Consider the following 24,753-nt stretch of genomic DNA (forward strand, 5'->3'; position numbering starts at 1 on the left):
TCCACCCCAGAGTTTGTGGACCTATCATAAAGGTACTGAGGGGTCAGTGCTTCCTGGAAAGTTGTTTATTGGGTCAATCAATCAAGGAGAGACTGCACTGACCTGGACCTCAATTGATAAGGAAGTCAGAGTTAAGTTAGGTGTGGCTGAGGGACACTAAACTTGTGCAGGAATGATGACCATGGAATATGAGAGGACTATGGCTGTTCTGAACCTACTCGGCAGGGCTGTGTTGAAGTTTTGAGAATATAGAAGAGGATATGGTAGTCACTGGAGAAGTGGCTAAGATTATGAAAGAGGTCAGGGTTTGGCTGGCCCTAATACAAGGAGAAATTCAAACTGTGGTTTGCAGGGAGAGATGGACGTGGATGTCAGCCTAGGTGCTCCAGAGGACGATGACGGAGGTGATGAAGGTGGCCATGAAAATCAGGTACAGGCGGAACAGCAGGGTGTCCATCATGTGGCTAAACTGCACCCACAGGCTGGCCAAGTGCTGCTTCTGAGCCTCATCTTTCTGTTGGCCCCTTGTTGACTCAGGGCACCCATTTAACTCTGCCTCTCGGGGACCTGGCACCTTCCCCACCAACTCCACAGGCTCCTTCAGACCTACAGAGAAAAATAGACTCAGCCATGAGCTGTGAAGGTCAACTGGGAGGGAGCAGGGGCAGGGGAGGAGGCTGAAGCAGAGAAATGAAGGTGTTGGAGGAGAAAGTGTGGGCAATGCTGACTTCCTTACCAGGCAGGTGGGCAGGGGCGAGACCCAGACCCTTGTTTCCCTTCTGGGGTGCAGTGGGACAGCATTTCATTGGGTTGGTGCTGTGCAGAAGCAGAGAATGGAGCCACCGGGGCATAGGTGGGGGCTGAGTGGTGGCCAGGTGTAGCAGGTAGGTGATGAAAATGGTCTCCAGCAGGCTCAGCACCATCAGAGACAGACACAGAGCAAAGTAGACACCTGAAGACAAATGCAATTAACACTAAACGAGGGTGGATCATCTCTACACTTTTCTTAAGCCTCTTTCCCCAAATTCAATATTTCCCCAGAACCCCCTTCCTCCTTAAGTGGAGAGGCAGCCAGTTCTCCAGGTTCCCCTCCCTGTCCTCTGCTGCCTTCTCTTCCCCAGAAAATGGAGGGGCCATACTGATGAGGGGGGTGCCACTGGCAGGGAGTAACTCATTCATCAGGAGCAGGAAGACGTTGTAGCCCAGCAGAAGGGTTATCTTGAATGGGGCACGGTTCTCGCTTTCTGCAGGCAGGAAGAAGCTGAGGGCATCAATGGCAATCAGAAAACCACTGGGCACCAGAAGGTTTATGACATAGAGGAAGGGCCTGCGCCTGATGGCCACCTGGTGGGGGAGGAGACAGTGTGGAGAATGTGGCAATTAAATTGATGCTAAAGGCTCAGTTGTATATTTGACTCTAATCTTTGCTGGTGTGGTGTCTGGCTGGTTATGGGATGATCTCTTTAAGTAACACATGCCCTTCTACAGAAGTGTCCCCAGTTTGTCTTCTAATTTGCATTTGTGTCCAACCTGCTGGGAATACAACTGTAGACGTTTAGGGGCAAGTAGGGCCCTTTGCACCATCAGATGGTGGCTTTTCCATTGAGGGGAGAGTCCAGCTGCTCCTCTCTGCAAGGCAGAGGTCCTTGAGGATCCTTCTTCAGGGCCATCAGGGTATAGGGTGGGGTGGGGAGCAGGTGCTTAACCCCCTAAAGCTTCTTTTTATACTTCAAAAAGCCTTGGATCAAGAGAACAATCACAGAGCAATTGGGATAGGAAGTCAAAGAGCATTCCCTGGACTTACATAGAACGTGATCTGGTCATATACACTGCTGCCCACCAACATCTTTAGGGTGGCCTTGTTGATGCCCAGGAGCTCCCACTCTCCCTGGGTCTGAATGACGTCACGAGACGTAGCTGCTATCTCCCACACTTCCTTGTCCGTGCCCAGAAGCATGCTGTCCACTGCAAGGGAGCCAGGGCAGCTCAGTCCACAAGTTCCTAAGCCTCCTGCCCACAAAATTCAATTCCTCCCCCACTGAGTTTCTTCAACAAATTTTCCTCTTTGTCTTTTTAAAAGCAGGGCATCAGGATTTTTCAGAAGTGGGTTCCAGGACCAGAAATTCATATGTGTGTGCTATAGCACTGATTTTGTTGTTGTTGAGAACAAGGATGAGTCAAAGTTGTTATGGGAATTTTGGATGTGACTCAAACGAGAGTCATTCCCATTTTCCTTCTCAATTCCCCAGTTGTATGGTGCTGTTTTAGTGGAATCAATCATGAACAGCTCAACATTTTTATCATTACCTGTATGCCCATTTAATGATTGATATATTCAAATCTGCCCCGTGATACCTGGTGGCATTAGGTTACATTGAGTTAGTGGTTTAAGTGTGTTAGCTATTAAAGTTAAAAGGGTTGAGCTAAAAATTATAGAGGTTCAGTAGCTCAGGGTCAGATATGGTGCAAAGGCCACTTAAGACTAAAGCAGTAGTTTGGTAGCTTTTTTAAAAAATAGTTTATTGAGGAATTAAGCAGTAATTTTTAACTCTGCACACTAACTAGCAAAACCTGGGGAGATACATAGAAAATAACAGTACTGCCTGGTAGGTGTGGCTCAGTAGTTGAGTGTTGACTTATTAACCAGGAGGTCATAGTTCAATTCCCTGTCAGGGCCTAGGCCTGGGTTGCAGGCTTGATCCCCATTAGAGGGCATGCAGGAGGCAGCTGATCAATGATTCTCTCTCATCATTGATGTTTCTATCTCTCTCTCCCTCTCCCTTCCTCTCTAAAATAAATAAAAATATATCTTAAAAGATAAGAGCATCTGGGCCCCACCTGGAACAATGGAATTAGAATCTCTAGGGTGTTGTATAGTTATTGCTATTTTTAAAAGCTTTAATGAGCAGCCAGAATTGGGAAACACTGGCCTAAAACTTTCCCTCATAATACCTACACCACTCATTGTCTTCCTGCGAATCTAAAATAGCTGCCAAAACATGTCTCACTCACCTGTGTAGAGGAAGGAAGTGAAGGTGAAGGTGCAGTTCTGTTGGTCAAAAGGGAAGTAGAAGATGTCCAGGTTACAGATGCTGTTCACCCGCGCTGCCCTATCATACTTGATCCGACCGTCACTGCTGACATACGCGGAGAGACCTGTAGCTGCCCGGTCCACATCCATGCTGTTTTCGAGAGGAGGACAGGTGGGGGCTGTGGGGGCCTTCATCAGCCTGTGTCTCCCTTTCTTCCCAAGTCTTCCTCTACCGTGTTCTCCTTTTGGGTTCTTTCTCTAACGTCACTCTATGTCACCTATGCTACTCCTCATGTGTTTTATGGGAGTCAATGAATTGTGGGAGTCAATGAATTGAGGCTGTGCCCCTGTCTGAATCTTTTGTGTGTGTGTGTGTGTGTGTGGTGGTGGTGGTGGTGATGTCTGAATATTTTGGTGTCCCTGTGCCCTGCACTTGACCGTAGGCTATTCTTTTAAGATGGGCTTCGTACAGGCTTTTCCCAGCCCAGATACGCACGATTCCAGAATGAAGATATCTGGAAGCCACAGGTTTTCTGTTGATACAGTGAGTTTATTGACGTCGACACACTCTTCTGGGTTCCAGCTGATGAAAGGATTGTCCCACATCTACAGGCAGGGCAGTGGGAAGCAGAGGTCCAATCAGCCTCTCCCATTCTTCTTTAAACTCTGATCCTCTCACACCACTCATGTCCCTACTGACCCCATCCCACCTCCTCCTCTTTATCTAGCCAGCTGTCATTGGCAAAATACCCCACAATGGCCCTTTTTCCAGGCAGTCCTTAAATATAGCTTAATGTCACTTAGACCCAGGAACACACCAATAGATTGGCTTACAACTACCTGCCCATTTTCTTCGGTCACCATTTCTCCCTTCCTAAGATGCTCAGGGAGATTTGTGTCCCCACTGTTCTAAATGGAGTTATTTGGTCTCAGAAAGATTTATACACTGACTAGAGGTTTGGACTGGAAAACCTTAAGGTAACTCCTCAGAAATAACTTATAAATGGAAGTGGGAAGGGGATAGTTGAATCTGCCTTACCAAATTAATCCACAGGAATGACGTCAGAAGCTGGAGCCGTGCATCCTGGTGAAGAAATTCCCACCCAGGACCATTAGTGCATTAGTGCAAAAAAGTCTTGCCCTGCTCCCAGGTCATAGTCTTAATAATATTGACTAATGTATTGGGCCAGGCATAGTTCTAAATTTTGGACTGTCTTTTCCTTACTTGCCTCCTCTTGTATCTAGGTACCATTCAGGTTTTAGTCAACAGACAGATCACTTCCTTTTAGAGCATTCACAAAGAACAGGACTCACGGACAAATCATTCCTGAAAAAAATACCACTGCAGCTTTCTTCTTTATGTTTCCCCATCTTATAGGAAACCCCTCTATTTATACAAAACCCATTCAGAGTACTTATTGTCCACCACTAGACCAGTACAATGCTGGGTCAACAGGACAGAGGATCCTTGTTCCCCATTAGAAGCTATGGAAAGTGGGGACCAGGCCTCACCACTTCCAGGATGGCAGACAGGGTGAAGGAGATGTTGACATAAGTGGGGATGCTGTAGTTGATGACTGGACGAAAGGCCTTTCTGTCAAACACTGCTTGGAAGGCAGCAGGATCCACCCCATTTTGGTCAAACCCTGAGCAATTGATGGTGAAAGTGTCGGCTCTTCCTGTAGAGAGCAGAGACCCTGTGAGAGTGTCTCCATGGAGCCTCTTTGCAGAGAGAGAAAGCAGGTGACATACTGGGAGAAGCAGGTGAACCCTCCTTCCTGTACCAAAATCACCCAAAGCCAAGCCCTTCCTGCCAGGGTCGGAGGATGAGCTGGTCTGGTAGGCAAATGGTGGAAGTCTATGTGGTGAGCTGAGTCAGGGCTCTATCCTCATTCCCATTGTTTCATCCTCATGCAAAACCTGTCCAAATCTATATGCAAACCAGCCTTGCTGCAATGGCAGCCACTTTAAGGAGTCTTAGTGGACCCATCACAATGTTCTTGGGCCCACCGAGTAGACTGCTGAGCACTGCCCTAAAATGGGTAGTTAGTCTGTTCTGATGTATTTCTCATTTGCATTTCTTCCTCAGGGACTTCTGCAAGAACAGAAGTATCAAAAAGATAAGAGAAGCAAACAGCACTTCCTAGCACTAAGTGGATGTGGGAAATAGGTAGTAGGTATTCTGAATGGGTGTTTACCTTGGTGCTACGCATTTTTATGTTGCTTATCTCAGATTTAGTGACCCCAGATATGTTGGGGTTTATTTCCAGCATTGAAATAACTAGGTGATACCACTGAGCATATACTATGTGCTGATCACATGGTGAGGCCTGTGTGGTGGTGTCTCTTGGCCACGGCCAGGGAGCCGTCTGGGTAGTACCTGAGCAGAATCTTTGCCCCATTGTCACCTTTGTTTGTTCTTTTTCTCTGCCTGCTCCTCTTCATCTCCATTTCTTTCCATACTGTTGAAGCTATGTACCCTGACTTGGAACAAATATTCCCCAGTGGAAGCAAAGTATCCACTTCCTTTTGCCTCAGATTGTTCCCCACCCTCCCTTGATGTTTCACTTACTCCTTCAGGGCATGTTTAAAATTAGCATCTACTCTTTTCATAGATACCATAGCAAAGGAAAAAGAGATAGGGAGAGTGGGATGACTCGTGGTGGAAGGAGCATAGGGTCAGTGAAAAGATGGAATTGGAGAGGTGGTGAAATGGGACAGCTTGGTAGATCCCTATGCAGGTAGGAATAGAGGAAGGCTGTGCCTTGATCAGTGGAATGTCTTTCTGTCTGTCACCAAAAGGAAATCAAGACACAGACATTATGGAAGAAATATTTAACATCTTAATTCTGAATGTCCTCCAAATACTAGAGGGGAATTCCTAGATGTCCTTCAGAACCACACTCTGGTCTTCCCTTGTTCTTGCCCCGTCTTACCTTGAAGCAGAAGGCTGACCGTGAGGTAGAAGAGGAGTTGCCCCCCAGGGGGCCACTCCCCTTCCATCTTTCTCTTCTGGACTCTTCTCTGGGGACTCACCAGGAGCTCCCAAATCCCTTGGGCTTAAAGGAGCTCAGACCACACCTTGGATCCTGGTTTTGAATACTGCTTCTGACCACTCCCTGGTGAGAGGCTGTGCCCAGAGAGGTCACAGCAAAGTGCTCTGCTTTGCCCTTGTCCAGGTATGCCTTCCGGGCTCCAGGCAGGGAGGAAGTTGGGCCAAAACTAAGGGAGAAGGGCCTGTTTGGCTACTCTGTGCTGAGATCAGTAACAAAATAACTTGCCATAGTGAGGAGTGTGGGCTGGGGAAATAAGAATTATGTTCTTGTAAGACCAAGTAATCTGCAGATTTGGAAAGGTGACAATATTTAAGGATTTGGTTATGTATTCACTAGGTTTAAGTGCAAATAGCAAATTATAATTTTGACTCATATCTTCATCATTGATTGTTTATCTTTCCCTTATCTAGGTTTTCTCTTTCCAATCTCTCTGCCAACACCCCTTATCTAGGTTTTCTCTTTCCAATCTCTCTGCCTCCCTGATTCATTCTCCCCCAAATCAATGTTTTGAATACATTTTTTTACTCTATGCATTAATTACATGATAATAGAAGTCATAAAATTAGCAGATACCAGAGCTGTTTTTAATGTTTTATGTTGTCAATAGTGTTATACATTATCATAAACTAGTAATCTCAGATGATATTCATATTAATGGCATGTATCAATATTATATCTTATGTCACACCTCTATAAAAAACAATCAGACAGTGAAAGAGTGAGTTGAAGCATTGTCATCTTACATTAGTTACATTTCCAGAAAGACTTGGAAATTTTTTCTTGCGGAAGGGTGAAGTTTCTTTTTGAATACAAAAGAGACTTTGTTCAGAATGAAAGATCATGACAGCCCTAACTAGAAAGTGCTGAGGAAGGTAGGAACGACTTCGGGGCCCAGAATAGGAAAGTACAGGAGAGAGGGTGTAATAGCTTCCATTTGAGATTTGCCACATGTGCAGTCTTTCAGCCCACAAACTCTCTACATCATTTCTTTCCTTCCTTGGAAACTTGGTCAAAAGATTGGGCCATCATGTCATGTAGAACCAAAGTCCTGCTATGTCTGTATCCACATGGACACATACACGTGACACACTGGACTCCTGGACTGGCTAAGAGAGAAGAACTTTTAAAAAATTAGTTTATTTATTTTTCTATTACAGTTTGCACTCAACACTATTTTTTAAAAACATTTTTTTAATGATTTTTAGAGAGAGGAAGGGAGAGGGATAGAGAGATAGAAACATCATCCATCAGCTGCCTCCTGCACGCCCCCTACTGGGGATCGGACCCAAAACCGGGTATGTGCCCTGATCAGGAATGGAACCATGACCTCAAGGGCTGAGCCACACGAGGCAGACAAGAGTGAAGGACTTTTAAGGGGTGCTTGAGGTCTGCAGGTAGGCTAGGCTACCAGACTTTGGATCCAGGAAAGGAAGCTTAGCATCAAGCCCTGCTGAAAGTGCCTGAAGATGGTTATGTACATCTTGTTTTTATCAAGGTTGGCTGAAAAACTGCACCTAAGTCTATGGGTTGGATTCTAAAGTAAATTTAGCTGCCAGGGGATGGAGATGATAGGGGCAGGAGAAATGAAGTAGTAAGGCCTGGATTTATCCTACCTGGAGAGTCAGAGTTGCAACTCTGGGATCTGGAAATCTCAGGTAACACTGGGCTGGTGGTAGTAATGATAACGAACATCGAGCACCTCACCGTACGCCAGGCACTGTGATGTCTTCCTTACCTACCTTGTTTTATGTATGCCTCCCAACAGCCCCATAGCACAGATATTAGGCCGGAGTATGCGGTAAAAGCAATGTAGCCAAGGAAAGAGATGGCGATTGGACCTTATATTTTCTTTTTTTTTTTTTTTTTCTATGTCCCTGATTCTATTATAATCAACAGTTCATTCTGTTCATCAGATTATTTATTCACTTGATTCTTAGATTCACTTGTTGATAGATGCATATTTGTTGTTCATAATTTGTATCTTTACCTTTTTCTTCCTCTTCCTCTTCTTAAAGAATACCTTTCAGCATTTCATATAATCCTGGTTTGGTGGTGATGAACTCCTTTAGCTTTTCCTTATCTGTGAAGCTCTTTATCTGACCTTCAATTCTGAATGATAGCTTTGCTGGATAAAGTAATCTTGGTTGTAGTTTCTTGGCATTCATCACTTTGAATATTTCTTGCCACTCCCTTCTGGCCTGCAAAGTTTCTGTTGAGAAATCAGCTGACAGTCGTATGGGTATTCCCTTGTAGGTAACTGAGTTTCTTTCTCTTGCTGTTTTTAAGAGTCTCTCTTTATCTTTTGCTCTTGGCATTTTAATTATGATGTGTCTTGGTGTGGTCTTCTTTGGATTCCTTTTGTTTGGGGTTCTCCGCGCTTCTTGGACCTGTAAGTCCATTTCTTTCACCAGGTGGGGGAAGTTTTCTGTCATTATTTCTTCAAATAGGTTTTCAATATCTTGCTCTCTCTCATCTTCTGGCACCCCTATAATTCTGATGTTGGTACGCTTGAAGCTGTCCCAGAGGCTCCTTACACTATCCTCGCATTTTTGGATTCTTTTTTCATTTTGCTTTTCCGGTTGGGTGTTTTTTGCTTCCTCGCATTTCAAGTCATTGACTTGATTCTTGCGCTCCTCTGGTCTGCTGTCGGGAGTCTGTATAATATTCGTTATTTCAGTCCGTGTATGCTTAATTTCTAGTTGGTTCCCCAATATAAGATCGAGGGTCTCATTAGTTTTCTTGTAGATCTCATTAAGTTTATCGGCGGCTTCTAAACAGTTCTTGAGAGACCTTACAAGTGTGGTTCTGAACTCTATATCTTCCATTGACAATTTTGTCCTGTTTCTTTGTCTCCGCATTTTGTTATGCTTCCTTGGTGCACCCCCTAGTGGTCTTTGTTCGCAGTCTTATAGTTAAATCTTGATTGTTGTAGCTAATTCCAGGGAGGGTTTGACCTCCAGGCCAAGTGGCTATGAGAATCAGCTGTGTCAGCAGTGAGAGAACTTCTGTCCTCTAGGGAGGTGCTAATCTAGGCTTTGTCTGAGGCTATCCGGCAAATGCCTCTGTGCAGGGCTTGGGCGGGGCGGGTCGCACAGGATCAACAGGGTGGGCCGGAGAGAGCAGTTATGGCGGCTCTCAGTCCTGTCCCCAGGGGCTCTGCCTCTCTGAGTCCCAGCACCCGCTGCAAAGCTCAGAGAGAAAGCTGCACTCGCTCTGACCGAAGCCAGACAGTCCTGCTTCTCCCGTTTGAGTCTGGGTCCCTAAAGACTTGCCCGGATCTGGAGCTCAGAGTCTGCGACTCCCTCCCGTTGAAAACGCCAACCGCGCCCTCAGCCGCCAGCCCGCTCCACGCACTCCGCACCTCAGAATTTGACTTCAGCACTGCGCCTCCTCTGAGTGTCCCTATGCGTTTCTCTTTCCTCCTAGTTGTAGGACTTCCACTCAGCCAGCGTTCCTGTGGTTCTGGGTGATGTCCCTTCCGTTTTTTGGTTTCACTTTTGAAGTAGTTGTTCAAAGCAGCAAACTCCAGCGTTAACCTATGCCGCCATCTTGGTTCTCCTCGGACCTTATATTTTCTGACCATATTTTAAAACACAGTAAATTTGAGAAAAAATAAATCTTATCATTAACGAAAAAAATGAACACCCCCAATTAATTGATCATCTTTTATAAGAAACACCTAAAATGATGAGTGAGAGACCATATTCAAGTAAAGCAAGAAAAATGGTAGAACTTAAAATAACCAGGGTTGCAGGTTTTCTACTGCTTACAGCGTATAACAAGCCATATAAGACTCACATATAAGTCTCGGCATGGACATGGGACCTCTTTCTACCTTCAGAGTTCTTTGGGTGTACGATGTACTTCCCACACTGGCCAGCGCTCTGTCTCAGTCAAATAATTAAGCACCTGGAATGCTTGTTTGGGAGGCTAGCTCTCAGAGTTCATCCCAGGACAGAGTTCCTTGTTACAAATGTGCTTTGGACATTCCTCCTGGGTGTGCCTGCCTCCTCCTTCCCTTCTCCAGGCGGCTCTGATATTTAGACAGAGCTTCAGTAGCTGGGTTATCATTTTCTAAGGCCATTAGGAATACCTTTACCCTACATTCCCAGGAATATCCTGGGGAGTCCCTAAAATTCCCGTTTTAGCTCCAGGCACATGTCTGTCCCAAGCCAAGCCGTGGGCTTTCATGGTGACCTGGAATTAGGAGGTGGCTCTGAAACTCTTAGCTGACTCAGGGGTCATTGTGTGAGGGTCAGGGACTTCCTCTACACTCCCTGCTTTCTCTGGGCATCTTTGGAGTCTCCATCTCGGGTTCACATATCTCTAGGATTCTTAGGCACTCAGCTGGGACAGCTATAGACAGAGGCTTTGAATTTGGACTTTAACTGCCTCCTTGGGCCAGTTAGGGACTCCTGTGAGCCTGGGATTACTCAGAGCAGAGACTCCCACCCTTGGTACTGTTGACATTTGGGCTGCATAATTCTTTGTTTGGGGGGCCGTCCTAGGATTGTAGAATGTTTAGCAGCATCTCTGGCCCACCAGATGCCAGTAACATCCCCCTATCCCAGTTGCAACCATTAATAATATTTGCAAATATTGCCAAAGGTCCAGCTGGGGGTACAATTGCCCACTATTGAGAACCACTGGCAACTTGGATTCCTAGGGATTTAACACCTTTCTTTATCCCAAACAATTATAGGATGGCCACCGTGCCCTCTCCTCTCATTCCTTGTTCTGACTGGCAGGACAACTTCTGCTCTGTCTCCATGGGACTTCCAGGATGTACAGTGAGCAGCCACCTGAGCATCCTTTCCAAGCTTCTTGGTATTAGTATCTGATGTCTCCATGGCTGTGCTCTGGGGAATCAGGAAGAGTGAGGTTGGGCAACACAGTCCCTGAGGCTTCAGGCTACTGAGGCCAGAGGCACAAACACTGGATTTAGGAGCCCAGGTGAGCTACGGTGTCTGAGGTCCAGGGGCAGGGGCCCAGCATCCAGGCCAGCCAGCAGAGGCTGTGGAAGGAGGCTGGAGAGCTTGCTCCGCTCTGAGAGGTGGGCAAGTGTCATCTTGTCCAGTTACGTAGGCCCTGTGGAGGCACCAGATGGGTATTGTCCTTGCCCGGGGCACACATCTTGTTCTGGCTGAGGGCTACTCAGGGTGTCTGAGCAGAAAGAACCAGGGAGCTGCAGAGGGGCCAGAGGCTGGGCATAGAGCACTGGGCCCAGAGCACTGGGCATGCCTTCAGGTGTTCAGGGAAGTCGGCAGTGGTTTGAGTCAGTGCTGAGGACACGGCTGGGTTTCTGAGTCCTTCCTGTTTGGGAGCAGTCTTAGATCTATTGGAGGATACCATCAGCCTAGGGGACAGGGGGTTCCTAGGAATCTTTGTTTTCCCCTGGGATTTCCATCACTTCAGTTGCAGCTCAGCAATAGGCACCCCTCCTGGAAAAGCATGTCCTTCATCTTCGTGCAGCAGCCTCGTGCAGCACAAGCCAGCCTTCCCAGAAGCATAGAAAGCCAAAGTAAAGAATCTCTCTTTCCGTACGGGTTGACATGATTGGCCAAGGAAGAGTGGCTCTCTTTTCCTCCCTGGCTGCTTGAAGATCAGCCTTCATCATGAATGACACAGTTAACTATCCGGACCAGGAAGTTCATGACCAACAGACTACGTCAGGGGGAGCAAATGGTCAATGACGTCCTTCACCCTGGGAAGGCAGCAGTGCCCAAGACGGAAATCCGGGAAAACTAGCCAAAATGTATAAGACCACACCTGATGCCATCTTTGTTTTTTTTTTGTGGTTTTTTTTTTTTTACAGAGAGGAAGGGAGAGGGATAGAGAGTTAGAAACATCGATCAGCTGCCTCCTGCACACCTCCTACCCGAGATGTGCCTGTAACCAAGGTACGTGCCCTTGACCGGAATTGAACCTGGGACCCTCCAGTCCGCAGGCTGACGCTCCATCCGCTGAGTCAAACCAGTCAGGGTTGATGTCACCTTTGTGTTTGGATTCAGAACCCACTTTGGTGGTGGCAAGACCACTGGCTTTGGCATGATTTATGAATCCTTGGGTTACGCAAAGAAAAATGAACCCAAACACAGACTTGTAAGACACGGCATAGATGAGAAGAAGACCTCAAGAAAACAGAGAAAGGTACGCAAGAACAGAATGAAGCAAGTCAGGGGAACTGCAAAGGCCAATGTTGGTGGTGGCCAAAAGTGAGCTGGAGATTGAACAACAGGAGTAAATTAATTGGGAGTGTTCATTTCTTGTTGATGATAAGATTTATTTTTACTTTACTCCTTCTGTTGTTCGATCTCCAGCTCACTTTTGGCCAGCACCAACATTGGCCTTTGCAGTCCCCCTGACGTTCTTCATTCTGTTCTTGCGTTCCTTTCTCTGTTTTCTTGAGGTCTTCTTCTCATCTATGCCGTGTCTTACAAGTCTATGTTTGGGTTCATTTTTCTTTGCGTAACCCAAGGAATCATAAATCATGCCAAAGCCAGTGACTTTATCTGTGGTGGCCTTACTGTGTTCAATCTCCTTCTGTTGCTCAAAGACTTTATCAGTGACTTTATCTGTGGTGATTGCGCAGATTTTTCATGAGAGGATTAATAAGCTAAACTTTTATGTGAACAAAAATCTCTCTAGAAACTATATGGTACCGTCAGTGCTTCTGGCTTCACACCTGGTCACCTCCTTAGTGATCTCACTCCCAGTCTGGCTTCTAAATTAGCCTCACTGTGCAGCCCGTGTGATTTGTTTGAAATGCAGATGTGACTGTATCCTTCTTATCCTTTGAAATCTTTTCATGGGTTCCATTGTCTTTAGAGTTATGTTAAGAACGCCTGGGCTGAAAATTTCTGGGTGATGCTGTGGCCCCATGTCCTGGGACCACACTCAGAAAACCACTGGCCCACAGGATGAAATCTAGCTCCTTAGCCTCCCACCTCTCTTTCAATCATTTTGTCTTGGATTTTATATTCTAAAATAATTGTTCTTTTTTTTTTTTTTAAAGGAATTGTTCTTATCTTTAAAATGTTTAAGGATTAGCTTACACATTGAGCAAGCTCACCCCTTTGGCCCTAAATCAGAATCTTAGCCCCATATCAGAATTGCAGGCAGTAGTGATCAAGAATTTACAGTTTTAACTAGATCCACAGCTGATTAGAATGCTCAGGGGCCTTGGACTAACATGGAAAAGCACTGAGAATTACATAGCACCCCAATACTCAATATGTGATTTTACCCTTCCATGTTCTCTGAACCTAAAATATATCTTCTACCATTGATCACTTGTTCCACTAGTAAATTCTTAAAGATTCAGCTTGACTCAAGCTTCTAGTCATCTGTGAATCTCTCTCTCTCTCTCTCTCTCTCTCTCTCTCTCTCTCTCTCTCTCTCACACACACACACACACACACACACACACACACACACACTGCTAAATCTGTTGTGATCGTTCTATTGGAAACATCTCTTTACATGTGCACCTCCCCTCTTATCTGCAACCTCACTGAGAGCAGAAAGCATATTTTGTTTCACCCCCACCTTCCCTCAGTGTGTGGCATACAGTGGTGTGTAGTCAATAAATGTCAAATACCTGGTTGTCAGTTCACCATGGATGCGGAAAGAACACAGGCACCTTGGACAGATGTAAGAAAGGTGGTTGGGAACCTCAGGGGAGTCCTGAGGCCAAATCAGAGAAGTCACATGCTGTTGCCCTGGTGTGGCTGAGGTGTGGGCCTCCATCCTGGGTGCAGGTAGGTGGAGGTGGGGGCTGGCAGAAGCACATAGGATCCAGAGGGCAGGAGCCAGGGCCCAGCCTTTTCTTTCTGACTGCTCCCTCTAAGTTTCCAATCAAGGGCAGGCTCAGAATAACTTAACCAGAGCTACCATTTATTGAGTTTGTGCCATGTGCTCTATACTATGTTAGGCATTTTATTTATAGTACTCATAGCTTCACAACTGCTTTGAGAGGTAAGCACTATTACTCCTATTTTACAGATTAGGAAACTGAGGTGCAGAGAGGTCAAGAAATCTTGCTCAATGTCCACCCATGTGGGAATTGTTAGAATCCAGTTTCAAATCCAGGCCAATCCGATTCCATTGCTCTTTCCTTGCTATTTTCATTACTCTATAGCTGGGAAGTCTGATGGTCTGGATCAGTAGACCTTCAGGTTTCCCAATGAAATCCGCAGGCCTAGACAATGCCTGAACCCAAAGTTCAACAGTGGGGTCAGGAGCTATACTTTTGCAAGTCACAGACAGCAACACTTTTCTCCTTAGCTTATTCTAAGGTGGTGGTGGTGTGTGTAGGGGGGTGGGGAGAGACGGATCATACTGCATTCATCTGAGACCCTGGGGGATCAGGTTGGGAAAACAGCTGTAAACTGGCAAGGGCAGAATTAGTTGATGGACAGGGGAAGTGAGAGTCATTGTTTTGCAGCCCAAATGGGTGGCAATCACATGCAGAGACTGTTGGCCAGGGCTCAGGGGTAAGGAGGTCAGGAGGCAGCCAAAAGATCCTGCAGGATGGGGTAGTAGTTGAGGTCAGACTGACTATGGTGCCTGGAGCAGGAGAGACGGAAGGTCTTGAAACTCTTGAAAGGCACCTGGGAAAAGAGTCCCACAGACAAGCACTCACCCGGGCTGCCACTTTGACAGGCACAGCCTCTGATCCCAGGTTCTCTTTGAGTATGGCAACCCATTATTTATCATTTTACTTTTCTCCACTTCACTTTTCTCATCTAAAAAGTGAGAGGATTGAACTACAAAGTCTGTAATTCTTTATGTCTATTACCTCCCACCTAGAAGTCAATTTTGCTCTTTAGGTGTCAGCCTGCATGATAAATAGGTGTTCTTTAGTGCGTCACATTTGGCTTTCTAGTTTCTGTACACTCAGCAATGATTTATAAAAAGTATTTTATTGCTGTCCAGCCAGCGTAGCCCAGTGGTTGAGTGTCGACCTATGAACCAGGAGGTCACAATTCAATTCCTGGTCAGGGCACATGCCTGGGTTGCGGGCTCAATCCCTAGTGTGGGGCATGCAGGAGGCAGCCGATCAGTGATTCTCTCTCATCATTGATATTTTTATCTCTCTCCCTCTCCCTTCTTCTTTGAAATCAATAAAAAATATTTTAAAGGTATTTTATTGTTGATAGTATTACAGATATCTCCCATTCCCCCCTTTTTCTCCTCCCAGTCCCTACCCGCACCCCCCTACCCCCCAGGTCTGTGGGCTATGCATATAAGTATATAAGTTTTATGGTTTATCTCTTCTTGTCCCCTCAACCTCACATCAAGGCATGTCAGTCTGTTCCATGCCTCCATGCTTCATGTATTACTTTGTTGGACAATTGATTTTGTTCACTAGATTCCACAAATAAGTGAGGTCATGTGATAGTTGTCTTTCTCGGTGTGGCTTATTTCACTTAACATAATATTTTCCAAGTCCATCCATGCTGTCCCAAAGGGTAAGAGAGCCGTCTTTTATACAGCTGCAAAGTATTCCATAGTGTAAATGTTCTATAGCTTTTTTATACATTAATCTACTGATAGGCACCTGGGCTGTTTCCAAATATTAGCTATCGTAAATAATGCTGCTATGAACATAGGGGTGCACATATTCTTTCTGATTGGTGTTTTGGGTTGTTTTAGGATATATTCCCAGAAGTGGGGTCGCTGGGTCAAATGGGAGTTCCATTTTTAATTTTTGAGGACACTCCATACTGTTTTCCACAGTGGCTGCACCAGTCTGCATTCCCACCAGCAGTGCACAAGTGTTCCGTTTTTTCCACATCCTTGCCAGCATGTGTTGTTGTTGATTTTTTTAATCATAACCATTCTGACAGGTGTGAGGTGATATCTCATTGTGGTTTTAATTTGCATTTCTTCAATGATTAGAGACTTTGAGCATGTTTTCATATGTCTCTTGACCATTTGTATGTCCTCTTTGGAGAAATGTCTATTCAGGTCTTCTGCTAATGATTTTTGTTGTTGTTTTGTTAATCCTCACCCAAGGATATTTTTTAAAAATATGTTTTTATTGATTTTAGAGAGGAAGGGAGAGGGAGAAGGAGAGAGAGAGAAACATCAATTAGAGAGGAAGGGAGAGGTAGAGAGAGAGGGAGAGAGAAACATCAATGATGAGAGAAAATCATTGATTGGTTGCCTCTTACACGCCTCTTACTGGGGATGGAGCCCACAACACGGGCATATGCCCTAACGGAATAGAACAGTGACCTCCTGGTTCATAGGTCAAAACTCAACCACTGAGGCACACCAGCCGGGCCCCTTCACTGCAGAAATATTAATGTTGGATTACAGGGTGCTGTACCATATCCTACTTGGGTGTTTGTAATATACAGCACATGCACAATTGTTACCTTTTTAGAACCTGAAAATATTTGAACTCCAAAACATTTGGCTCCAAGGGTTAGTGGATCTGTAGTACTCATTTCATAGGATAACTGTAAGGATTAAATGCCACATATTAATAACTTAATAAATGTTGGTGACTAGTATTACTATACTGTGTCCTTTCTAAAGGCCCACTTTGTAGAAAGCTGTGAGTTGAGGAAGTGCCAAAACAATCACAGGTAGACTAATTTATGTAGGTGAATGTCAGGGCTCCTGATTTGAGCCAGATTGTATGCACTGGGTCTTGGTCATGCCTGGAGGACTGGTGATGGTCAGGGGAATACTTGACAGGGTTCTGGAAACTGAGGAGCCAAACACCTTCTTGGAAAAACAATGAGAGGGGAAAAGGGGGCATTAAGAGATACAAGTTTAAGGGAAGACCAGGGGCTTGAGTGAAAGGAGCGATTCAGAATACAGCAGAGTATTTCTGCCTCCATACTGCAATTCCCATGGACTTCTGCCTGCAGAAGGGGACTGCAAGGCAAGAGCAACTGGTCCTGGCAACTCAGCATCCAGCTGGGAACATCTGCGCTACAGGATTCAGCCCTCCAGTGGCTTGGGCTCTGGGCGGGCAGATGGTCCTGCAGAGAACACTGGGGTAGGACCGTAGGCCCACACCATCACAGCAGCACTTCTAGTGGACGTGGGTATCCTTGCTACTTCTGGTCGCCTACAGTGACTGGAGGGAGCCCAAGGCATTTGAGGAAGAATAGTGAAGAGGAGGAGCCAGGAAAATACTGTTTAGTGAACAGTATTCTGACTCTCTTTTTACTCCTAGCTGATTGTGACCTGGGAAATTTAGGCTTCAGATAGAGAATAGAATAAACGAAATAAATGACAAGAAATGGTTGTAAAAAGAAAAGATCATGTTTGAGTTGTAATTAAGTTGCTCTCAGATCTGTCCTTTTCTGAACCTGGCATGTCCAGCAAATCATGCCACAGCTCTCATGTACAGCGACACAGTGGGGTCTCTACTTTCCCAGGCAGCTAGTGGGAGTGATGGCCAATAGACAAAGACTCTCAAAATCATAAGGCAAGTGCTAGGAAGGGAAATTTTCCAGTTCATTCGTATAACTCCCAAATAAATCAGATGACATTTTCAAATGTGCTTTTCTTGGCCTAATGTTCTTTCTTTCTTTCTTTTTTTTTAGCACAATTAAGGGCAGATCAACTCATTGCAGCATAGTTAACGTTAATTTGGGATTATGTTAGCACTCTAAGTGCTTAATGATGAATGACTCATATGTCAGGCTGTGACAAAAGGCTTCACTCTTCAAGCAGAGATGCCTGGTTCTAGAACATTATTAATTTCTGAAGCTTAAATCCAGGATAAATGGATTTAGGAGGTTAATTCCTCTTCTATTATAATTCCTTGTAATAAATTTGGTCTCTTCTCTCCCTTCTTCCACTTCCACATATTGTCTGATATAGGAGAGAGAGAGAGAGAGAGAGAGAGAGAGAGAGAGAGAGAGAGAGAGAGAGAAGAAGAAGAAGAAGAAGAAGAAGAAGAAGAAGAAGAAGAAGAAGAAAGAGAGAGAGAGAGAAGAAAAACACTATTTTTGTAATGAAAAGTTTCTTCAAGAAGACTCATGTTTAGTCAAGAAGACTAATCCCAAGATTTTTTTTTATACTATAATATAATTCAGGGAAGAACCAGCGCTTTCTGCAAAGGGGTTTATTGAGGTGATTCAATCAACGAAGTATTCCTGAGGAGTCAGGCAGGCAAGACTTATGGGAAGGCTGAGGGGGTTGATGGCATGCAGGAGCAAGGACCTAACTCTGGGAGGGTATAGGAAACCATCCAGGTCTGGCCTGACTGCACAGAAGGACTAGATTAAAAATAAGGTGAGGCTGGAGTATGGATGGGCCTGAGAGCCTCGCTGGTTTCCAGAGGCAAGAGAAGCTCCAGGCTGGAGCTTGCAGATAGGCATCTGCCTAGGTGCTCCAGAGGACAATGATTGTGGTGATGGAGGTGGCCATGAAGAGCAGATAGAGGCGGAACAGCAGGGTGTCCATCATGTAGCTAAACTGCACCCACAGGCTGACCAAATGCTGCTTCTGAGCCTCATCTTCCTGTTGGCCCCTTGTTGACTCAGGGCACCCATTTAACTCTGCCTCTTGGGGACCTGGCACCTTCCCCACCAACTCCATGGGCTCCTTCAGACCTAAGGAGAGACAGAGACTCAGACATGGGCTGCAGAGGTCATTTGAGGATGGAGAGGGACAGGGAAGGAGGCAGGAGCAGAGAAGTGGAGGTGTTGCAAGAGGAAGTGAGGACAGTGCTGACTTCGTTACCAGGCAGTTGGATGGGGGTGAGACGCAGGCCCTTGTTACCCTTCTGGGGTGCAGTGAGATAGCGTTCCCTTGGGCTGGTGCAGTGCAGAAGCAGAGAATAGAGCCATCGGGGCATGGGTGGGGGCTGGATGGTGACCAGGTGCAGCAGGTAGGTGATGAAGACAGTCTCCAGCAGGCTGAACACCATCAGGGAGAGACACAGGGCAAAGTAGACACCTGGAGGGAAGGCAAGCCTATGTAAGAGCCAGTGGCAAGTCCCAGGACTTCTTGTTTCCTATTTTCTTAAAGTACCCTTTTTAAAGATTCCTTTTCACTCTGAACTGGTTCCACCGGTCTCTCTCCCCACCTCATCCCCCCAACCTTGCTTTTACTCTCCTGAAAGAGGGAGGGGCCATACTGATGAGGGGGGTGCCAGTGTCCGGGAGTAAGTCATTCATCATGAGCAGGAAGACATTGTAGCCCAGCAGAAGGGTCATCTTGAATGGGGCACGGTTCTCGCTTTCTGGTGGCAGGAAGAAGCTGAGGGCATCAATGGCAATCAGAAAACCACTGGGCACCAGAAGGTTTATGACATAGAGGAAGGGCCTGCGCCTGATGGCTACCTAGTAAGGAGAGAGGTAGCAAGTGAAGAGTAGGCTGGGAGGCTGCCAAGCAAGTTAAGAGCAAGAGTTGAGATTTGGCCTGGTCAGTGTGGCTCAGTGGTTGAGCGTGGACCCATGAATCAGGAGGCCACAGTTCAATTCCCAGTCAGGGCACATGGCCGGTTACAGGCTCGATCCCCAGTACAGGAGGCAGCTGATCAATGATTCTCTGTCATCACTGAGGTTTCTATCTCTCTCTCCCTCTCCCTTCCTCTCTCTTTGAAAATGAATAAAAAAATGGTGTGTTTTTTTTAAAAAAGAATTGAGATTTGTCTCAGCACAAACTGTCTAGTAAGGAAACGTCACATTCACTGTCTCTTCAACAAAGTCATCTTAATCATCACAGCCTGCCTTCCTAGGGTTTGATTTTTCCATACTGGTTACTACTGAAACATATCTCATTCCTTCTTGGCTCAAAGTGTCAGCTTTTTCCACTTACATTTTTATCCCTACCAATGTGCTCTTAGCAAGATCGAGGGACCAGATTCTTAGATTATCATGTGCATTTTATCCTTGTTTTTCTGCTTGCTCTCCTCATCAAGGTTTAATACCTAGTGAATTTGCTAATAGAATTTAAGACCAATGGGAGGGAAAGTAAGACAGTGGCAGATATTTTGGGGTCACTAGGATTTGGAATCATAATATCCCCAAGACAGTGTTTCATAACTTTCCCTTCCTCTCTTTTTATTTTTAAAAATTTTTTATTGAATTTATTGGTGTGACATAAAATTATATAGGTTTCAGGTGTACAATTCTACAGTACATCATCTGTGTATTGTATTGGTTGTTCATCACCCCAAGTCAACTCTCCTTTCATCACCATTTACCCTCCCCCCTCCGCCCTTTACTCTCTTTTACCTCCTCTCTCCACTTTCCCTCTGGTAATCACCAAACTTTTGCCTGTGTCTTCCACCATCTCTTTAAAAAGGTGAAGATAACAATTTCAGCCCTCCAAAAAGTTCTGATGTCCCTCAGGGTGGGACGCTCACTCTCACTGCAATCACTGCCATAGGAGCTTTGTGTCTTCGTCAGGGAGGATTTATTCCATCAATATTTGCTGAGTGCTAGATACTGTGCTCGGTACTGGAGATTTATCAGTAAAAAAAAGTGATAAAAATCTCTGCCCTCATAGAGTTTATTTTCTAGTGGAGAGCTTATGCTCTAGTGAGGGACATAAGCTATGCATCTTAGGAGAAAATCACAACCGGGGCCCCTGAGCTCACATAGAAAGTGATTTGGTCGTAATAGCTGTCGTCCACAGCCATCTTCATCATGGTCTGGCGGATATCCAGAAGTATCCACTCCCCCTTGTTCTGAATGAGGTTCTGTGATATGTTAGAAATCTCCTGCACATCCTTCTCCAGGCCCAGGACCATGGTCTCCACTGCAAAGAGATCCAGACAACTCAGCCTCTCCAAATGCTCCCAACCTCTTTGCCCAGACTGTTGGATTTCTTGCCACTTAGCTTCCACATCACTTTCGGTGAGATTCCCTCACTATACCCAGCTTTCAGTCCTCTCCTCTTCCAAAACCCTTTCTCTGCCTCTCAACAGACTACTGTAGATGAGCCTCACTCACCTGTGTACAAGAAAGAGGTGAAGCTGAGCGTGCAGTTTTGTTCATCAAAGGGGAAATAGAAGATGTCCAGGTTACAGATGCTGGTCACCTTCATTGGTTTATCATATCTGGTGTGCCCTTCACTGGTGACATAAGCCATGAGCCCTGTAGGTGTTTGATCCACATCCATGCTGCACATGAGAAAGAGGAGGAGGTGGGTGCTGTGGGTTCCCCATTAGACTTGGCCTTCTTTCTCTCTCAGGTCCCCTCATTCCTGTGCTCCAGCCCACTTGTCTGGTTTCCCCCTTCTACTGATCTCCATGTTCTGGGGATTTTGTAAGCTCCTCAGTCCGATTCTGCTCCTTTCTAAATTGAGTCTTTGGGTGGCCCCTATGGACTACGTTATGCTCCTCTGTGGAGAGATGGTTTCCTTCTTGCCTTTTTCATCCCTGGTACTCACAACTCATTGATGAAGATATCTGGAAGCCACAGGTTCTCAGTTGCAATGCTGAGCTTACTGATGCCCCCACATTCCTTTGGGTTCCACCTGATGAATGGATTGTACCAGATCTAAAGGAAACCAGGACATGGGCAAATGGGATGGGAACTAGTTTTAGTCTTGCTCTCTCTCCTGCACTTTACATTCCTTTTTTCCCTTTCCCACCCCCTCTCTAGTGAAGCTGTCCCAATGTCACTAACAAAGTAAAGCCTTACTTATGTCCACTTCTTTCTCAGAGCTTTCAAGGAAGACCTTGAGCTTGGCTTTGGATTCCGTTGGGTGGAGCCATTTAAATCTTGGCTTCCATGACCTTGGTTTAGTCTACCTTCTCCCTGTACCCCATCTCTTCCCTCCTAAACTGGCAGAATAGTCAGGAAGCTTTGTGCTTTCATTGTTGGTCTTGCTCTGTTTGAACTTTCTAATTCATGGGTATTCTCGGCTTAATACATTGTAATCTGCAAAGTTGGACCAAGGAGTAGAAAAAGGAAGGCACTATAGTAAAGAGGAAGCTGAGAATATCATACCAGATTTAGCCACAGGAATGATGTCATCAGTTGAAGCTGTGCATCCTGGAAAGACAATTTTCATCCAGGATCATTAGATCTATGAAGTCAGGTCCAATGCCACCACTCACCTCCTACTCATTTCTAAGGCTGTTCTGTGTGGCAATTATGATTTTTCAATCATAAGCCACTGAGAAATGTAGGTTAGATAGTCCAGGGCACATGGGAAACATCAGTAAAAAAAGCAGTATGAGGCCATTGGGATTATGTTTCTTGTGGAGTATTCCAAAAAGGGACAGACTTTACCTGCAGTGATATTGTATGTCATGTCCCTCTACCCATACTAGAATGAGCTCTTAATTTTACAAAACACAATCAGGAGACCCACAACTTACCACTAGATTATTGCAGTGTTGGATCAGGACTTACCACTTCCAGGATGGCAGACAGGGTGAAGGAGATGTTGACTTGAGTGGGAATGCTGTAGTTGATGACTGGACGAAAGGCCTTTCTGTCAAACACTGCTTGGAAGGCAGCAGGATCCACCCCATGCTGGTCAAACCCTGAGCAATTGATGGTAAAAATGTCGGCGCTTCCTATAGAGAGCAGAGACTCTGTGAGAGAAGTGCCAGGGCTGGGGCCTGGGAGTGTTTCTGCACAGTGAGAAAATAGGAGGCATGGGAGAAGCATATGAGCTCCTCCTTCCTGAGCAGGGAACATGGGCTGAGCTAGCAGGCAAATGGTGGAAGTTGATGAGGTGAGCTGAGTCAGGGCTCCATCCTCAATTCCATTGTTTCTGTCTCCATGCAAAACTTATCCAAAGGTGCATGCAAACTCAGCCCTGACCACTGCTCTTCAGGGTCCTGCTATGTTCTTAACAATATCACCACCGACCTTTCCACCTTCACGCAATTTCCTTCCATTGCTCATCTCTGTCCTTGAGCCATCTGGGTGATGTCTGTGACAAATTTTGCAACCACAGTTCTCTTCCTCACTATATTAATAAGGCATAGACGATGATAAATTAATGAAAAGGGGAGTAATCAGATAGGTAGTGTGAGATCAGGCATGTTCAGGGTGGTATGGCCTTACACACTGTTGGCATCAGGTAGGTAGTATGAGATATGCAGGACCTTCAGGAAGGAACCCAATTTTTCAATTTAATGAATTTTTAAATGAGTTTCTACTATGTGCTGTGATTGTTCTCTTCTAAAACTCAGTAGTCATCACCACTGAGACTACCTTTGTATTTTTTGTTAATCCTCACCTGAGAATATTTTTTCCATTGATTTTTGTAGAGAAAGAAAGAGAGAGGAAGAGAGAGAGACATTTGAGAGAGACACATTGATTGGTTGCTTCCAGCACGGGGATATTGAATCTGCAGCCCAGGTATGTGCCCTTGATCGAGGATCGAACCCAAGACCGTTTGGTGTGAGGACCTTCACTCTAATCACTGGCCAGCACACCACTAAGACTATCTTTTTTATAAAAAAATATATTTTTTATTGATTTCAGAGAGGAAGGAAGAGGAAGAAAGAGATTGAAACATCAATGGTAAGAGAGAGTATCATTGATTGGCTGCCTCCAGCACTCCCCACACTGAGGATTGAGCCTGCAAATCGGGCATGTGCCCTGACCAGGAATCAGACCATGACTTCCAGGTTCATAGGTCAATGCTCAACCACTGAGCCACGCTGCCTGGGCTGAGACTATCTTAAAGAGAGTTCCTTGATACCAATCTTATACCCAACCCCTTCCTAGTCGTACTTTGTGGAGTAGAAACAGAGAATGATGTGGTAACATCTATATTTATTTATCTCTGGTGTTGTACTATTCCTGGTTGCTCATTTTCAATAATGAACAGAAAAAATACTCTCGATTGGGAAAAATTATACTGGAAAAGTTTCCCTCTTCATGATGTCTTATTCACATTCTTTCCCTTAGCTTCCTTCCTGTTCCATTTCATTTGTTTCAAGAGAGCTAAAAAGGAATTCTCTTCTTAACATTACCTGATATCCGGAAACCATGGGGATGGATTATGTGCTTGGAAAGAGAAAGACACAGGGAAGAAGAGGCCAATCGAAGCAGGAGAGTGATGAAGTAACTAAAGAGAATAGTGAGCTAACTTTTAGGATCCTAGAAAGAGGTACAAAGCTGTCAGTATTATACGCTTCTGTTTTTACCAAAATGAATATCCAATCATTGGCTGCCTTGGAATAAGAATTAGCCTGGTTTCTCTGTTCCCCAAAAGCTATATGTCTGCTTTGCTCCTGCCCTTGTCCCATCTTACCTTGAAGCAGCAGGTGGAGAATGAGGCAGAAGAGGAATCCCTCCCCATGGAGCCAACCTCTTTCCATCCTCCTCTTCTTGGCTCTTCTCTGGAGACAGTGGTGATGTTGACCTTAAAAGACCAGAGGCCACACCTTGAGCCCTAGCTTTGAATAATACAGGTGTCGGGTGGCATTAGCCACCCCTCTAACAAGCACCCTTAGTGCTAAAAGAATGTCATGGAGGACTACCGACCCTGTAACCTAATTGGACCTGAATCTAGTCTCCAAAATTAATCTGGGAAATCAGTTTGGAGAGGAGCAAGCAAAAATATTTGGTCACTGGAGCAGTGCCAATGACTTCCTCATACTGTGGAGTCACTTTGGCATACAATGCATCCCACAGAAGAAACACAATGACCGCCACTGTCTTCAAGTGACACATGCACTTATTTTAACCCTCTTGCCATCTTAAAAAAAAATGG

General features: G+C 45.4%; 2 protein-coding genes across 2 annotated transcripts; both read right to left on the reverse strand.

Moving 5' to 3' along the window:
- LOC118675755 (5-hydroxytryptamine receptor 3C-like) lies at positions 1 to 6,034 on the reverse strand. The gene is made up of 9 exons (XM_036348555.1): positions 5,968 to 6,034; positions 4,544 to 4,710; positions 4,071 to 4,115; positions 3,528 to 3,637; positions 3,013 to 3,182; positions 1,805 to 1,965; positions 1,140 to 1,344; positions 737 to 952; positions 1 to 606 (listed from the first exon to the last, which is right to left on the reverse strand). The coding sequence occupies exons 1-9, from the start codon at positions 6,032 to 6,034 to the stop codon at positions 377 to 379; spliced, it is 1,371 nt and encodes a 456-aa protein (XP_036204448.1). The 3' UTR covers positions 1 to 376.
- Positions 6,035 to 18,441: 12,407 nt separating this feature from the next.
- HTR3D (5-hydroxytryptamine receptor 3D) lies at positions 18,442 to 24,358 on the reverse strand. The gene is given in 10 exon segments (XM_036348557.1): positions 18,442 to 18,671; positions 18,802 to 19,017; positions 19,148 to 19,403; positions 20,666 to 20,748; positions 20,751 to 20,826; positions 21,021 to 21,153; positions 21,155 to 21,190; positions 21,460 to 21,569; positions 22,023 to 22,072; positions 24,298 to 24,358. Coding segments are annotated over 10 exon segments (1,251 nt in total).
- Positions 24,359 to 24,753: the final 395 nt, after the last annotated feature.

Source organism: Myotis myotis, unplaced genomic scaffold (genome assembly GCF_014108235.1).
Source record: "Myotis myotis isolate mMyoMyo1 unplaced genomic scaffold, mMyoMyo1.p scaffold_m19_p_2, whole genome shotgun sequence".
Lineage (NCBI taxonomy): Eukaryota > Metazoa > Chordata > Mammalia > Chiroptera > Vespertilionidae > Myotis > Myotis myotis.